The sequence below is a fragment of the Puma concolor genome, chromosome E1 (genome assembly GCF_028749965.1).
Source record: "Puma concolor isolate L17-30 chromosome E1, mPumCon1.1.hap2, whole genome shotgun sequence".
NCBI lineage: Eukaryota > Metazoa > Chordata > Mammalia > Carnivora > Felidae > Puma > Puma concolor.
Window position 1 is genome coordinate 15,946,078 of NC_141680.1, and position 17,653 is coordinate 15,963,730.

Consider the following 17,653-nt stretch of genomic DNA (forward strand, 5'->3'; position numbering starts at 1 on the left):
CATACACTGAGGAGTAAGAGCTGCTTAGAAGTGTTACCGATAGAATAAGCTAGGTTTTATTTGAATCAGTCTCTGATCATACTGGATTTGAAATTTTTCTTTTACATTCTGAATAGTGAATGCAAGAGGGTTAGCTGAGTCATACAGATTTTACTGAAAAATGTATTTTTAAAGTGCTTGTTTTTTGAGATTGTGCTGTGAGTTAAAAGTATTGTGTTTCTGCTTTGGCGAGAAACGAATGTGTGTTATCTAGGGCACACCACTTTTTCCCACTTTGAGTCTGGACATACAGCATGATGCTGGGCACATACATGACAGATGTAACTCTTGACGTTTACTGCAGACCTTGTTAGCACTGGGCTGGAGTATGAAAATAGCATTCATGAAACAAGCCAGCCAAGACCCTGGAAAGAATAATTATCACAGTACTTTTGTTTCCATTTGCATTTCCTTTTTTTTTTTTTTTTTTCTCTTTAAAGTAACCTTAGTACCCAACACGGGGCTCAAACTCACAACCCCAAGACCAAGAGTCACATGCTCTACTGACTAAGCCAGCCAGGCGCTCTTGCATTTCCATTCATTCATTCATTTGAGAGAGAGAGAGAGAGAGAGAGAGAGAGACTTTTAAGCAGGCTCCATGCTTGGTACGGAGCCTGATGCAGAGCTTGATCCCACTACCCTGGGGTCATGACCTGAGCCAAAATCAATAGTCAGACCCTCTACCTACTGAGCCACCCAGGTGCCCCTGCATTTCCTTTCTTGAAAGAGATTTCTTTTTAATGAAGTGTTGTTGTTTTTTTTAATTTTGTGAGAATGACAGAGTGGGGGAGGGGCAGAGAACGAGAGAAGGGAGTGAGAAAATCCCAAGCAGGCAATGTGCTGTCAGCTCAGAGCCCAATGTGGGGCTTGAGCCCTGAGCCATGAGATCATGACCTGAGCTGAAATCAAGAATTGGACGCTTAGCCAACTGAGCCACCCAGGCTCCCCAAGAGAATTGTTTTTAATGATGCCTGCCTTGACTAAGAGATTTTAGTGCTCAAAGTGGTTGAGTTGCTCTCCCTACTATGAAACATAAATCTTGTGAATAACTAAGTAGAAAATAATTTATAAAAAAAAAAAAAAAAAAAAGAAGGAAAGAAAATAATGTCTGATTTCAGTAAGTTTTGTTTTTTGGTCAGATACTGGTTTTAAGCCACATATATTGATTGCCGAAGATGGCCTCTTTCAAGTTCAATACCCCACAGTAATAGCTTCAAAATACCTCATGTGCTTAAAAACACAGTGTCAGTTTAGCATCATACAATTTTAGAGCTGGAAAGGACCTTAGATATCTTTGTTATATAAAAAGAACTGATGTTTAGACAGATTGGATTGTTCAGACTAATTGGAGGTAGAGCTATAATGAACCCAGATCTCATGTGGTACCTTTTCTACCATGCCCAATCTAATCTCTGATTCTTTTTGTTTTTTAACAGTGCCACTGCCCTTCTCAGTGTAGGTTTTGTGTGATTTCACTGACAGCATATCCTCACTTGTACTGTATGCAAGGATAGTTGTGCTCTCAGTACAGTACAGCTGTATCGTAGACAGTTGTCTACAGTTCTCCTTTCCCATGTCTAGTTTTTTATAAGCTGATGCCTTGTCCCTATTGAGGTGAGGCTGGGAGATAAGAGTAGGAGGCTGTGGTGTTCTGACCTTAGCATTCTGGTTTAATAAAAACAAAATAAAGTAAAACATTCATTGCTATATATGACCCACTAGAAATCAAGATCTGTAGACCAGCGAGGTACATTTTAGTGCAGTTTTACATTTAACTTGAAATTGATAAATTAGAATCCTTGCATTTTAGAATTGGTAGGGCCCTAGAGATACTGTATTAGACCAGCAGTCTTCATAAGTTTTTTTTTAAGTTTATTTATGTTTAAGAGAGAGCGAGCAGGGGGAGGGGCAGAGAGAATAGGAGACACAGAATCTGAAGCAGGCTCCAGGCTCTGAGCTGTCAGCACAGAGCCTGACGTGGGCCTCAAACTCACAGACTGCAAGATCATGACCTGAGCCAAAGTCAGATGCTCAATTAACTGAGTCACCCAGGCGCCCCTTCATAAATTTTTTTTAATGTTTATTTATTTTTGAGAGAGACAGACAGAACGTGAGTGGGGGAGGTACAGAGAGAGAGGGAGACACAATCTGAAGCAGACTCTAGGCTCTGAGCTGTCAGCACAGAGCTGGACGTGGGCCTTGAACTCATGCACTGCGAGATCATGACCTGAGCCAAAGTTGGACACTTAACTGACTGAGCCACCCAGGCGCCCCTAGACCAGCAGTCTTCAGACTGCTTCTCAGTGTCATAAGAGTCCCAAGAGGTATGTAGTGAGAGGGGGAATCGAAGGATGCAGGGCTCTGGCTTCAACCAAAGCAACTGTTTTTAACTGTGTTACATATTTGAATCTCTCTAAGATTTTCTTTGAAGAAAGGATTTCTGTACTTAAAAACATAAATTTAAAAAACAGAGTTCACAAACCACCTGCCCTCACCTTAAAGATGGAATTTTTCTGCATTAGTACATTTATTCTGACCACAGTCCTCAACTGGAAAATTATTAGATATTTTCTCTTTTGCTATGCACCAGATTTCTCTAGTAAGGTTGAAGGCTTTGGAAAGTAGGGATTGATTCCAGCTAACCACCAAAGTAAGGGTATTCCTCTGCCCACTATAGTTCTGTGGGTCAGTTGGTCATATCTGGGGGGAATATAACTAAATCAAATACCTTCTGTTCCATTCTGGAGCTCCTGAGATTTTAAACATACAAATATGCAGAGTGTTTTAAAGGAGAGATACTGGAAATAACATTAGGGTAGTGCAGTGGCACCTTTAATTTTTGTTCTTAGATTTTTGTGTAATGGTTCCTTGGGAGCTGGAATAGGATGAATCTTATTTTGTGAATTACAGATGTTAAAGTTAATTTGATGCCTCTATAGACTGTCGAAAATAATCACATTATCTTTAAATGTACTAATCACGTATCTTTCATTCTCTGATTCAACCTGGCATTTTGCCTTTGATAGATGATAAGACTTGAGAGTAATCAAGGAGCTTCTTAGGTATTCTTAGACTTGGACCTGTTCCTCAGGGCACAGATAGGAAAGGAGTAAATGTGCTTTGGGTCCCAGATTATATGCATTAGTGGCTACACCAACTCTACCTCCCCATGTGGAACTCTATGAAACCTAAGTTTTTTATTTTTTTTAATTATTTTTTTATTTTTTTATTTTAAAAAAAAATTTTTTTTGGGGCGCCTGGGTGGCGCAGTCGGTTAAGCGTCCGACTTCAGCCAGGTCACGATCTCGCGGTCCATGAGTTCGAGCCCCGCGTCGGGCTCTGGGCTGATGGCTCGGAGCCTGGAGCCTGTTTCCGATTCTGTGTCTCCCTCTCTCTCTGCCCCTCCCCCGTTCATGCTCTGTCTCTCTCTGTCCCAAAAATAAATAAACGTTGAAAAAAAAAAAAATTAAAAAAAAAAAATTTTTTTTACGTTTATTTATTTTTGAGACAGAGAGAGACAGAGCATGAACGGGGGAGGGGCAGAGAGAGAGGGAGACACAGAATCGGAAACAGGCTCCAGGCTCCGAGCCATCAGCCCAGAGCCCGACGCGGGGCTCGAACTCATGGACCGCGAGATCGTGACCTGGCTGAAGTCGGACGCTTAACCGACTGCGCCACCCAGGCGCCCCGAAACCTAAGTTTTTAAACTTTCCCTGTGTTAGAAAAAAAAAAAAAAAAATTGAGATCGGAAAGTGTAAGAACACGAGTGGCAGGTTCTTGCTGTGTCAGTTTAGTTTGTCTTTTCCTGGAATTGTAATTACAGATTTCTGTATTGCTTATTGAGACAGATGTCTACTTTTCCTCTTCTTTCCATTCTTCTTGGACATTACCTTTATTTCAGCTCATAGAATCTCAGTTGGAAAAGACTTTTGGAGGTAAACTAATCTAGCCTCTCAGGCATTAAAGGCAGATCTTCTGGTATCTTCACAGGTGATTTTTTAAGCATCTGCTTGGATATCTCTACTTTTGGGGAACTTGCTGTCAACACAGAAGTATAGTCCAGAGGTTCCAAACTTTCTTGGTTCGTAGCACCTATAGTGTCTCAGTAACATTTCACAGTGTCCCAGGCCAAAAGAAATACATGACAGTTGCATTTCTTTAGTAGATAGGTTAAAATTTTATATCCTAATAACTTAGTACCCATTTGAAAAATAATAAACATAGTGGAAAGAAAACAATATTTAAGAAAAAAAATTTTAAGTTTATTTTTTGAGAGAGAGAGCGGGGGAAGGGCAGAGAGAGATGGAGAGAGAGAATCCCAAGCAGGGTCTGCACCGTCAGCCTGGAGCCCAATGTGGGGCTTGAACTCACAAACCGTGAGGTCATGACCTGAGCTGAAACCAAGAGTCGGACACTTAACCAGTTGAGCCACCCAGGCTCCCCAAGAAAACAAGATTTTAATTTTAATCTCAAATAACTGCAATTACTTAACTATTAAGACATGTACATCTAGGGGTACCTGGGTGGCTCAATCGGTTAAGCATCCAACTTTGGCTCAGGTCATTATCTCACAGTTCGTGGGTTCAAGCCCTGCATTGGGCTGTTAGCGCAGAGCCTACTTCAGATCCTCTCTCTGCCTCCCTCTCTCTCTGTCCCTCCCTTGCTCATTCTCTTTTTCACTCTCTCTCTCAAAACTAAGTAAGAACATTAAAAAAAGAAAAAAAAAAAAAGACGTGTACATCTATTAGATGCCATATTGTTTCCAAACCTTGAGATCATTTAGAACACTGCCATTCTTGTTTCTTGTTCCACACTTACTACATGAGGTGCTTGTTTTTTATTGTAGCTTGCTGCCACCTGGTTTTGCAAAGAGATGACATCTTTGAAAGGAATGTTGTGCAGTCTAGTGTAGAAATTGTCAGCTGCCTTGAGCTAGTAGTTCACATGGCATAATAGATGTCAAGTATTGCTGTTTCCCTCAAAACTTTAACTGTGTCGCGGCACCCTCTGAATTTGCTGCAATGCCTCTCTCTGACACTACAGTTTGGGAACCTTAGGTCTAGTCCATTGTGTTGGTTTTTAGAAAATCCGTGGGGGGCCTGGCTGGCTGAGTTGGTTGAACATGAAGCTCTTTATCTTGGAGTTGTGAGTTTGAGCCCCACGTTGGGTCTAGAGATTACTTAAAAATAGAATCCTTAAGGGAGAGAAAAGAAGAGGAGCGCCTGGGTGGCTCAGTCAGTTAAGCATCTGATTCTTAATTTCTGGTCAGGTCATGATCTTATAGTTTATAGGATCAAGCTGACAGCACAGAGCCTGCTTGGGATTCTCTCTCTTCCTGTCTTTCTTTCCCTGTCTCTGCACCTCTTCCCTCTCCCCCTCAAAATAAATAAACTTTAAAAAGAAAAAAAAAAAAAAAAAGAAAATTCTTTACATTTAGCTAAAAATGTATCTAGTATATGTGGTTACCTCCCCAACTTGTACCAGGGGGATAGGGAACTTAGTTTTAGGTAGTATCGGCTGTGGAGCTAGAGAAGATCTGTTCTGACTTGGACTAGAATTAGGATGAGACCTATTTTCCAGGATTTGTTGAGATGCTTTTTCTTTTCATCCAAAAGCCTACCAGTTAAATCTCAAAGACCTGCCACTTTCTACCAATATAGCCCATGGCAATTTCAGTCCATCTCTGAGGCAAGTGAATCTTTAAGGCCGAACTGTCTGCAGTTGTTTCCATTGATTTGCAAGACTGTAGATGTACCCTAAATATTACCTATTCCCTTAGATCAGAGATCTGCAAACTTTTTCAGTAAAGGGCTTTTCAGACCATACGCTTTCTGTCACAACCACTCAACTGTCATTGTAGCAAGAAAGCAGCCATAGACAAAACAACAGATGAGTTTGCTGTGTTCTGAGAGAACTGTTTACAGAAACAGGGAGCAAGCTGGATTTGGCTCATGGACCGTAGCTTGCTGACCCCTGTCTTGGATTGCTGTCGTTTTCTTAACTTTTGTTCTCCTCCAGCCAAATCTGGAAGTATTTACTAAATGTGTTCTTGGTGTGTTCAAAAATGTTTGAAGACAAGGCCTCTGTATTCCATCTCTGTACGTACTTTTCTCTGGTTCTATTTATATGAATTTGTATGTGTTTTCTGTCAGATCTCCCTGGAATCCTACAGCAAGTCAGCATCAAAGGAACACTGGTGATTGTTGATGCCTTTCCTGTTAGATAGTAGGAACCGAAACTAGAAAAGTAGTCACCTGGAGTTACACCAGCAAAGGAAGGAGATCACACAGTTCCCTGATGTCTCCTCTATTTAGCGAGTACCAAAAATTAATGCTAATTGGGTTCCAGTATTTTTCTCACTATAATGGAAACTCACTGGTTAATATCGATTGGGTAGTCATTTGCTCCTGGACCAATTGTAGATCTGACTCATGTGTACCAAAATTGTGATTTACCTTGGGAACTACACAGAGCTAGGGAAGAAACCAGTATTCATCAAATTCCCTAGGAGTGAAAACACTGAAGTAACCACATTCAGTCCTCTTTATAGATGATGCCATGATTTACTTGCAGGCTTGTGTCTAAGTTCATGACCTAGGATTAGGAGAACTGACTGGACAATAGAACAGTACCTCAGTGAAAGAATCATCACTGTCTCTCCTTTACAGGGTGGTGATGAAGTCTGCCTCATAAAAAGAAAGGTTAACTGTCTCGTGTTTCAAATCCTTTATAAAGTCTTTCTTATTCATTGATAGGCAAATTAGGGTTTTTTCCATCTATAACTTGAATTTTGAAGTCAGTAGTGTTAGAACACAGTTATTACTGCACTTACTGATTAGTACATTCCTTTGTATCTTAAGATTATAGCAATTCTGGAGCAAGTACTCTGTTTTGCTTTCTTTGTCTTTGGAATAGCATGCCAAGCTTGAACCCATATCCATCCCCCTCATCCTCCTTGGTGTGGCCTTGGAAATCCTGCTTTAGTGAGTTGTTGCCTAACAGGAGGAGAAGCGTGAATTCTCGTGTTGTTTCTGATTTGGAGGAAGAACTGCACTTAGCGTAGCCCGTGTTTTCAGACTGCCCTGGCACCTTCTGAGCTCCCCCAGCCTGCATCCTCCAGGCTTGACAGCCACCTATTCTTCCAGACTACGGAAGTACTAGGGCCTCATGTGATCTAAGGATAGTCGTGTTGCCCTTGGGGTTTGCCTTTTCTTGACCCTAGGAATCCCCATGGGCTTTGAATATTGCAGTAGAAAAACTCCATAGGGTACAAAGGGTTATTTAATTTGATAAGATCTTCCTCGAAGTACTTGTACTTAAAGGCCACTTTGGACAGGTTAATTAGCCCAAATGACTGCTTACAATTTTTCTCTTTTATCCACTTAAATCAGAATTAAAAAAAAAAAGTTCGAATTGTTTTAGAGTTGTGCCATAGCCTTTGTTTCACTCCCTGATGTTTGGGCCTCTCTGCCAAGAACCTGATCGACTATAAAAAAAAGGTTTTGGATTTCAGAATATGGTGTGGTTTTCCAGAGCCTCTGTAGGGTAGAGCCAAGACACCATGTGCGTTAGAGATGGCTCTGGTGTGTCCCAAGGTCTAATCTGTACAGAATCCACCCCTCACCCCTACCAGTACCATCTTGCAATGTTTCTCCGTTTGACCTCTGAAAGAAGAAAAGTCTGAGGGCAGGTCAGCAGGTTCTGTCCTGCTTGTGGAGCAGCTGTTGTGTTTCTGTGGTACTGATAAAAGCAAGAGGCTGGGCTAGTCCACATTTCAACCTGTCCTTCACTTCTCAGAGCTCTGTGGGATGCGATTTGAGATAGCATGTTGAATGCTTAAAAATAAAGACAATGTGGGGCGCCTGGGTGGCGCAGTCGGTTAAGCGTCCGACTTCAGCCAGGTCACGATCTCGCGGTCCATGAGTTCGAGCCCCGCATCAGGCTCTGGGCTGATGGCTCGGAGCCTGGAGCCTGTTTCTGATTCTGTGTCTCCCTCTCTCTCTGCCCCTCCCCCATTCATGCTCTGTCTCTCTCTGTCCCAAAAATAAATAAAAACGTTGAAAAAAAAAATTAAAAAAAAAAAAATAAAGACAATGTAACATTGAGAGAAAAGTGTTTAAATCTAGATTTTGGGGGTGCATGGGTGGCTCAGTTGGTTAAGCATCTGACTTAGTTTTGGCTCAGGTCATGATCTCAGGGTTTGTGGGTTCAAGCCCTGCATTGGGCTCCGTGCTTGACAGCATGGGGTCTGCTTAAGATTCTCTCTTTCTCTCTCTGCCCCTCCCCCACTTGCTCTCTCTCAAAATAAAATAAACAAACTTGAAACAAAATGAATAAAATACACCTAGATTTTGCTATCAAGTAGAATGGTGGACTTAAGGGTATACCCTGAAGAACCATCTTCTAAAAAACGCAGAAAATGCGGGTAAAATATAACAAATTTTCATCTTTTCATTTAAATATGAAATCATTTGAGGGAGTGGGGTTAGGAGAAAAAAATATATGAAATCATTTGGTAAAAGGTACTGATCCTGAGTATACAGCTTGGAGTTTTACATGTGTATTCACCTATGTGATAACCACCCACGTGAAAGTATAAAACATTTCCAACACTCCAGAATGTTTCCTCATGTCTCTCTTGTGGGTTTTTAATATCAGTAAAATGATGGATTCAGATATGACAGCTGTTAGGGGTGTTAGATATTGTCAAACTAGCTTCCCCCCCACCCCCCAATGCCAAGTAAGCGCTTCACCCAACATGGGGCTTGAATTCACTACCCCGAGATCAATAGTCACATGCTCTACTGACTGAGCCAGCCGGGCACCCTGTCAAACCAACTTCTCAAACTGGCCCCTGTCCCCATCTGGAGGGGAACTTAATGTGAGTGGCAATTTAGACTTTTGACATGAGTGTACACATCCCCTAGGTCTATTATCCTATGTCTAGCTACCAGAATAGCACTTAGCACAACATGAGTGTTTTAGTAGAAAATACAAATAAATACTAAGATGGGGAAAAGAAGTCCTACACTCGATATAATTGACCTTAGCATAGCAAGAAGCTAGTGGTGTGATTGGGGGCTATAGGAACATCTTGACTTGTCATGGTTGGCTTGCTTGGACATCAGGAATTTTGAATTCAAAGATTGCTTGGAATAAAGAACCCTGGTGCTAGCAGCCTTGTAGGGACTGCATTGTGCATGTGGATGCAAGAATGGACGTGCAGCATCTTTTCTTCTCCCCTTAAACCATCAGCCTCAATCTTTACAACATCAGCAGACTACACTGCTGCCTTTTCTCACCCTTATATTTTATCCCTTTTTCTCAGATATTCTCTAGTTTCTGTCTTCCTTTTTTCCGCACCCTATGGTCCCCACAACCACCTTAGGCCTCTGTAGTTCTCAGATAGTTCTTCAGGAAATTATAGACAGACCAGTAGACAATCTGTTCTGTAAGATCAAGCTGGTTTTGCAGAAGGCTCTGGTCCTAAACTCGAGTTCACTTAAGCAAGTGGTTGACCTACAGACATTCTTAGGGAATCCTGAAGGTCGTGGGAGCATAATTTGAAAGTTCCTGCTGTGGTAGAAAGAGCATAAATTAATTGGCTTTGGAGCCAATACTTCTGGGCTCAAATCCCAGCCCTGCTCCTGGCTATGTGACCTCAGGTGTATCCTGTAATTGCTCTGAACCTCAGTTTTATCATCTATAAAATGAAAATTTTCTGTTTTACAAGGTTATTATAAGGACTACAAATAGTGTATATAAAATATTTTGTACAGTAGGGGTGCCTGGCTGGCTCAGTCAGTAGAGCATGTGATACTTGATCTCAGGGTTGTGAGTTCAAACCCCATGTTGGATCTTGGAGCTTACTTAAAAAAAAAAAAAAAAAAAAAATCCTCTACAGTACTTAATGAAAGTTCAGTAAATAGTAGCTATTAACTTAATAAAACCAAATGAACAGTTATGCTTAGAAACTTCTTGTATGCTGAGAACTCAGATGTTGATAATTAAAGGGTAAAGTTCTTTAGTCCAGTGTCATATGGGGCCTGATCTCACCATTTGTTCAATATTTTGCCACAGGATGAATCCATTCATCAGACTGATTTTGTCTTAAGTTTTATAGGAGAATAGACTATATCCTAGATTGTCAAAACTTTATAGTTGATGTTGAAAAGGAAAGTTTTTCATAACAGAAACGAAAACGTAATGTCTCCTTAATGAATAGGTACCAAGTGGCATTGAAGGAGCAACAAGGTCTGTTAGTACATGGTAGGGTGGGGGTGGAGAGCTGGCAGGCAGTGGCCTGCCAAGTAGAGCTTGATGAAGAAGATGGGGACTTTGCAGGGAGCTGATGGAATTTGGAGTTTTGGCCTATACCTGCCCAAGTGGGAAAAGCCTTGCCTTGATAGGAAGGTGATAGAACACTTCATTTTCTGGGACCAGATGAAGTTGATTTCCATGATTATTTTCTCTGCAAGCACTAGTAGGTAGTGATATGTATACACCAGTGGGTTGAGGGATTGTGCTGCTGCTTGTATGCCAGTAGGGGTGGGGGATCTCTCCTCCTAGGCCATGGCCTGGGGGGCAAGCAGGAATCTAAGGGCAGTGGGTACCAGAAAAAAGAATACCGGCTCATTCTGGTTGGGATTGCTCTTCCAGAGATGATTAAAATTTCCAAAAAGTGTCATTTTTTAGGGCCCTTTCTATTTTCTGTACTCTGTGTTTTTCTGCACTGCTAAAATCACTTCTTCCTTCTGCCTGCACTAACCACAAGTAATCAGTCTGGTGGCTGGGGCTTGGGAGGCAGCAAATAGCCATTTCTATAATGTCAGCCCTAGAGCAATCACGTGGGCAGGGTATGCCTAACCAGAGAATGGAGTTTTTCAGTTTGCATTCATAACACTGGAAATAAAGCGCTTTCCTTATTCTCCTCCTGCAGGTCGGTGAGCTGGTAAAGGTTACGAAGATTAATGTGAGTGGTCAGTGGGAAGGGGAGTGTAATGGCAAACGAGGTCACTTCCCATTCACACATGTCCGTCTGCTGGATCAACAGAATCCTGATGAGGACTTCAGCTGAGTATAGCTCAACAGTTTTGCTGACAGATGGGAACAATCTTTTTTTTTTTTTCCAATTGTCATCTATACGATTTTCTTACAGACGTCAAAGCAGTCTAGTTTATATAAGCATTCTGTTACCTGTGATCTTTTTTAGACTGAACTACTCCATCTCTAGTCTCATTTACCATATTCAGGGTACGAAACTGGAGGGCTCGTGTGTTAACTTCTGAATTGGCAATTTTAAGCGATAGCAGCCATGCCTGAGTGTATCAGAAGGGATGGGTATTTTGCCTCCTTTCCCTCAGGTAGTGCAGATCAACCTGTGGAAAACTGATGGACAGGAGAGGGCTATTGGACACTGCTTACCCTGATTTACTCAATGGTTTTGTTTTCATTTTGAAACCATGCTAGCAAATGGCAATAGACTGTTCCCTTCCACCCCCATGAAGTAATATTGCACCGTGTGAATAGGAAGTACCCAGTGGGATTGCTTTTTCATTTATAGAACATGACCACTGTGTGACTCATTCTGACAGTTCAGATCCTGAGATTTCTGAGGACACTACTAGAGGCATTTGTCTTCCTTCCTAGTCAATGCTTCATACTTTTTCTTGGGATTCTTTAAATCCTTGTCATTCTTTTCCCCTAAACCTACAAATAGGTTCATTCTTGAGAAAAGTATTTTTCATTCCAGATGACAAGCAGGATGTGCAGAGCACTTTATTCAGTGCATAGCTTTAAGCCAGTATTGGATTCACTGAGTGGACACCCAAACTCCCAGCTTTCTGCCTTCCCTCAAGGGGTCATAGGTTCACACTGCTACCACAACTAAACAGACTCCTGGCTAATGGGATCCAGTAGGGCCATTTCTTCTGAGTGCCAGTATCCTATTAGGGAACTCTCTGAAATTCTTAGCTTCTACTTGCTTGGAGTGGAAGGACCAATCACTTAGAATATTCCATAGAGGGTTGTAGGGCCAAATTCTGCCCTTTGCTTTATGTGCAACTTGTATACAAGTCAGATTAAAATTACATGAGTTTGGGGTAGGGTTAGCGCTTTTAAAAACATTTGAACCAATCATGAATTATGTAGTATTCATTTTACATGGCCAGAATAGTGCTTGAAGTGCATTACGTTATCAACTGCCTTCATTTTTGGCTCTTTTTCTTTGTGTTCCAGTTTAGTTTACAAATCCTTTCAAGTATGGAAGGTTTATGTGGGGTCAGGTGCTCCAAAGAATTGACTTCTGAGACCAAAAATGATCTAGGCTATTTAGACTACAATATGAAACCTTAAAAGTTAGTTCCCAGTCTAGAAAGGCACTTACTGGTCTATGGTGTGGTATGACCCATAGAAACACCTTATATTTTGCTTTGGGCCTCATTTTAGAAAAGTAATGTATCTTTCTCATTGTTTCTACATAGGTTAATGATTAATATGCATTCTTTGAACTATACCAAATCATGGTATCCCAGTGACTAGCACAATGCCTGGCATAGTCGGTGTGCAGATGTTTGTGTGAGTGAATGAGGGGTGTGCAGAAGCTCATACGGCACAGGGAAGCCAGCTGACACAGGATTACATACCACAAGCAAACTAATGAGTTGACGCTAATTTATTTTTACCTCACACTAAGGTAATGCTTGATAAATATATTAATACTTAACTTTTAAAAGTTAGCACAGTGCAATGCACGTAGTGGGTGCTCAATAATGTTAAATGAACATATTTGCAATACTAGACTTAATTCCATCTGACTACTCTTAAATTTTCAGTTAGAGCATAGATACTGTAAAATCCAAATCCAAATACGCATTAAATTAAATCTTGTTTTCCTGAAAGTATGACATCTAAAATACTTGTAGAAAAACCTTGTCATAAACTGATTTGAATGTTTGTATTTTCTTTTGCCTTTGACTTTGATATTGGCTTGGATATGTCTCTTTTCATCATATGTAATATTAGTGGAACATTCAACTCTACCCAAATCATAAGAATTTCTCAATGATCAGTTTGATCAGTTGTCTGAAGCCATTATATGAACTGTTGGGTTGGATTTGGCTGGGTGTGTCAGTTGTTAGACCTTAAATCAAAGGACTTCTAAAAAGTATCTTCCAAAAGCAAATGCTAGAATCCTATTCAAGTGCATATGTACATTGTCACAGAGCAAGTAAACTGTAATTGGCTGCTATATTTTATATAATCATTTCTGCAAAAGCCCAGTTTTTGGATACTAATATTTGACGTGGTTAATTCTTATTAATTTGTTGGAATTGTTTATTGTTAATAATGCAAATAGATAATTTTTAATTATCCTTAAGTAACATTTCACTATTAATGGTTTGAAATGGGTGGTCAGCAAACCAATTTGAAATAAAATATGAACATGTGCCATTGTATTATAACACTATACACTTTCTTGACAGTTAAATTTAAAAAAAAAAATGTTTTTTTGTAGCATGTATTGTATATGTTTATAGTATATGTAGTAAATAAAAATATGGCCAAATGTTTGGCTTGGTGATCTTTTGAAGAAAGTAATCCTTGAATATTTTTCACAAAAGAGCTAAATCTTTTATGCTTAGGGAATAAGAGGTGTGTACATTCAACAACCTACAAACAATCATATAATCGGATAAAGGAACAATTATGTATAATCTGTGGGTACTCATTAAAGATGAGGTTAATCATTGGTGATATTTTGAACAAGGGTCTCCAGAAGTTATGAAATAAATTGATTTGAAAGGAACATAAGAGATTATGTAATGATCAAAAAGCTGGAATAATGTGGACAGAGAACATCAAACTTGTCCAGAAATGGTTATATGTGGGTGTAGAGAAAGTAAGGATATGGTAGGGGACTTTATAAAGCAAATGAGAAATTTAGACGTTATATAATAGGTTTTAGAATGTTAGTGTGGATAGATACACAGTTTAATTTCTCCTTTTTTATGTAAGTAGCACATTTTCAGGATAGATAATTTAGTAAATACCAAAAAAAAAAAAAAAAGGTTAAACGTTATGTTTTTTCCATCCTTTCTCAAAGCACGTGTATATATCGAGACACACACAGTATGACACTATATATACCTAACAGGTTGACATTATCCTCTAGTTTTGTGTCCTATGGGTGGTGAAGTTTTAAAATGAAAAGGACAGGGACACCTGGGTGGCTCAGTCAGTAGAGCATGCAACTCTTGACCTTGGGGTTGTGAGTTTGAGCCCCAAGTTGGGTATAGAAATTACTTTCAAAAAATGAAATGAAAAGGACAAGCTTTGCCAATTACTTGGACCCAAAATAAAACGTCTCATTACCGCTGTAGACAAAGCAGATTGTCAACCCGGAGTTAAATAAAGGAATCTCCCCCAAAGGGAGCCAACTTTGGCATATACAAGCTTAACAGCAAGGTGATTTAAGTATGTTTTGACTTTTTATCAATAAAAAATAAAGTGTTAAAATCTTGTTTTAATATGTTGAGTGTTGGGTTCCTTCACATAATTTTGAGTGCCCATACCTACTCTTACGTTTATGACCCTGATTTTCAGATTAAATTCTATTCCTTTTACAGATAAGAAGAGAGAAGAAGCCCCCTCTGTAGAAGAAAATGCGAAAATAGGCCTCTTGAGTTTGACAGGAGGAAACCAAGTATTTGGAGCTCTACTACCATACATACCCTGAATATAGAAAGAAATGGGTGGAGGGCAAGCCAGAACTAACCATCAGGAAGTGAGGTTCATAATGGGAGCAATGGTTGAGGATCCTCTAGGGATACAGGATGAAAGCAAGCAAAAAAAATGAGCACCCAGCCTGGCTTCTGGTCAAAGGGATGCTTCCAGTATTTCTGTAGTTGGCCTGATATTCTTAGATTTGAGATTTGCATTGAATCTGCAAGGTGGGTACTAGAGTATTGACCAAATGGTCAAAGGTAAACTGACTTGGACAGATTTTTTTTTCTATCCTCCTACTTGAAATGGGAAGACTTTGGACATTTTAGCTTTCTGGGAGTGGGAGGGAGAGAGATTGTATATCAGACCTGTGGAGGTTGACTTGTTCCAAGCCTCCTCTCCTTAATTTGGGACAATTTTGTGGAGTTTTCTAGCTTCATTTCAAGCTGGTGGCCCTGGTGGGCTTCTGCAAGGTTCTGAGTACCAGTAAGGAAACTAGGAAAGTAGAGACCTGAGTTAAGATGTAAGATGGGCTCCTCCTTTCTCTTTTATGCCAGGAAAATACTGTGAGTGAAAACTTGGTACAATGTTAGGGTATAGGAATACTGTTTGTTGGATACCTCTGGGCTACCTTCATGTACTATGTAATGCAGGATTAACCTTCCTGAAGCTACTGTGTTTGTGCAGGTTTGTATACTCAATGCCACCTCTCTCCCCTTAGACCTCCATCCTGACCATAGGGGTCCCGTGAGCCCTTAACAGCTGGGAGCCCTAACACAAAGTCTTGACTGCCTTGGCTGGTGTCGCTATGGTGTCTAAAGATTACCTACTTGACCTCACTCATCGTTTTGTAATCTTTGTTTTTGAGAGAGTATCACATGAACCCAAGATGATACCTCTACTGCCACAGAAGGGAGCTATTCTAAATGTGAAGTATTTTAATAAATAAATATGAAGTACTCATCTGTTTTCACTAAAGGGAGAGATTGACTTCATATTTTGCAGGCTGTTGAGCTGTCAGGGCTAGCTGAGTGCTTCTGTGACTAGGTTTGATCAGATTATAGCAGCTCTAAGTGTGGTAGTTCCTATAGGATAGATCCTTGCCCTTGTGAATCTTACATTCTAGGAGAAGCAGGACAAAACCCACATCCATTGCCCCCATGGAGGCTGCTGGTGGCTTTCTGAAAGTGTTCTGTCAAGGTCACCAGTCACACAGCTTGGTGGGCAGTAGGAAGGCACTCCTTCCTCTTTGTGGACATGGCCCATGCCAGGCTCGTGGCTTGACAAGTCCAAACAAGAGTGTGATGTAGATTATAACCCCTCTTGCCTCCTCAACTGATTGCCCTTTTCTGATGCAGAACTGTACGTGGTACTCAGTAAATAGTTTGGGTTATTCTTTTTAATGTTTCAGTTGGCTGCCCATTTATAGGCGTCTCTCTTCCTCACATCCCCATCATCACCAAATCCTGTCTGCTCTGCCTCTAAAATATTCCCTGCATGCCTCTACCACCACCACCCAAGCAGCCATCTCTCCTGTAGACCACTGCAACATTCCCCTGGCCATGCACTTTCCCTAGTCTGTTCTTCAGAAAGCATCCAGGATGATCGTCCTTGGCAGACTTGAGCATGGCATTCCTTTGCTTAAAATCATTTAATGGCTTCTTCTTAATCATAAAATACAATCCGTATTCCATAGAATGGCCTACATGGGAATGCTGACCTTTTCCTTGGCGTATCTTATTCTCTGTGCTCCTGGCAGGCTTTCCTTTCAGCTTCTCAGATGAGGGGCACCTGGTTGGCTCAATTGGTAGAGTGTGTGACTGTTGATCTTGGAGTCTTGAGTTGGAGCCTCACGCTGGCCATAGAGGTTACTTAAAAAGGGGTGGGGAGCAAGTCAGCTCGGATAAAGAAGCCTTTGCCCATTCTAGGACCTCCCTTCCCCCAACTCTGATCTATTACTCTCTTGGTTCCAGCTTAAATGTCACTTCCTCAGAGATGCCTTCCCCAAACCCACAAATCTCATAATCAATCACATCATTCGCATTCACAGTGCTCATCTCAGATTGTGGTGGTATATTTCTGTGGTCATTTCATTCCATCTCCTCTGTTAGACTAGAAGTCAGCTCCAGCAGGGCGGGAGCTACGCATGATTTGGTCATTCCATCTTGAGAGCCCAGCACAGAACCCAGCTCACAGCCGATAATACACGTTTATTGAATGAAGAATGTTTCCTTCAGCAGAGTTTTTAGTGCTGGGGAATAGGGACCCACCCAACTACCTCTCAGCTGCTGTCTCTGGTTTCCCTGGTCTTGTGTATGCTCAAAGACTGTAGGTTCGTTTTAATATTAGACTAAAACCCATCAAGACAAGTGTATTCTTAATCCCACTCACCTATTTCCCCCACGCCCCCCCCCCCCACCTCCCTTCTGGTAAACATCAGTTGTTTGTACTTTATACTTAAGAGTTTGTTTTTTGGTTTGTGTCTTCCCCCCCCCCCCCCTTGTTTGTTTTGTTTCTTAAATTCCATATGAGTGAAATCATATGGTGGTTGTCTTTCTCTGACTGGCTTATTTTACTTAGCATTATACTCTCTGGATCCATCCATGTTGCTGCAAATGGCAAGATTTAATTATTTTCTATGGCTGAATAATATCCTGTGTGGTTATATATGTATATGTATGTGTATATATTATATATGTCTTACATCTTTATGCATTCATCTGTTGATGGACACTTGTTTTGTCCTGCTTCCATATCTTGGCTAATTGTAAATAATGTTGCAATAAGTGTAGAGGTGCACATATCTCTTCAAATTAGTGTTTTTGTACTCTTTGGGTAAATACCCAGTAGTGCAATTACTGGGTTGTAGGATAGTTCCATCTTTAACTTT

The 17,653-nt window shown here is 40.7% G+C and overlaps 1 protein-coding gene across 1 annotated transcript in view; it reads left to right on the forward strand.

Moving 5' to 3' along the window:
- Positions 1-14,567, forward strand: part of CRK (CRK proto-oncogene, adaptor protein) — a 26,662-nt gene extending 12,095 nt beyond the window's left edge. The window contains exon 3 of the mRNA XM_025917673.2: positions 10,979-14,567. Within this exon, the coding sequence (XP_025773458.1) occupies positions 10,979-11,116 (138 nt within the window). The 3' untranslated portion in view covers positions 11,117-14,567. The remainder of the gene's footprint in view (positions 1-10,978) is intronic.
- Positions 14,568-17,653: the final 3,086 nt, after the last annotated feature.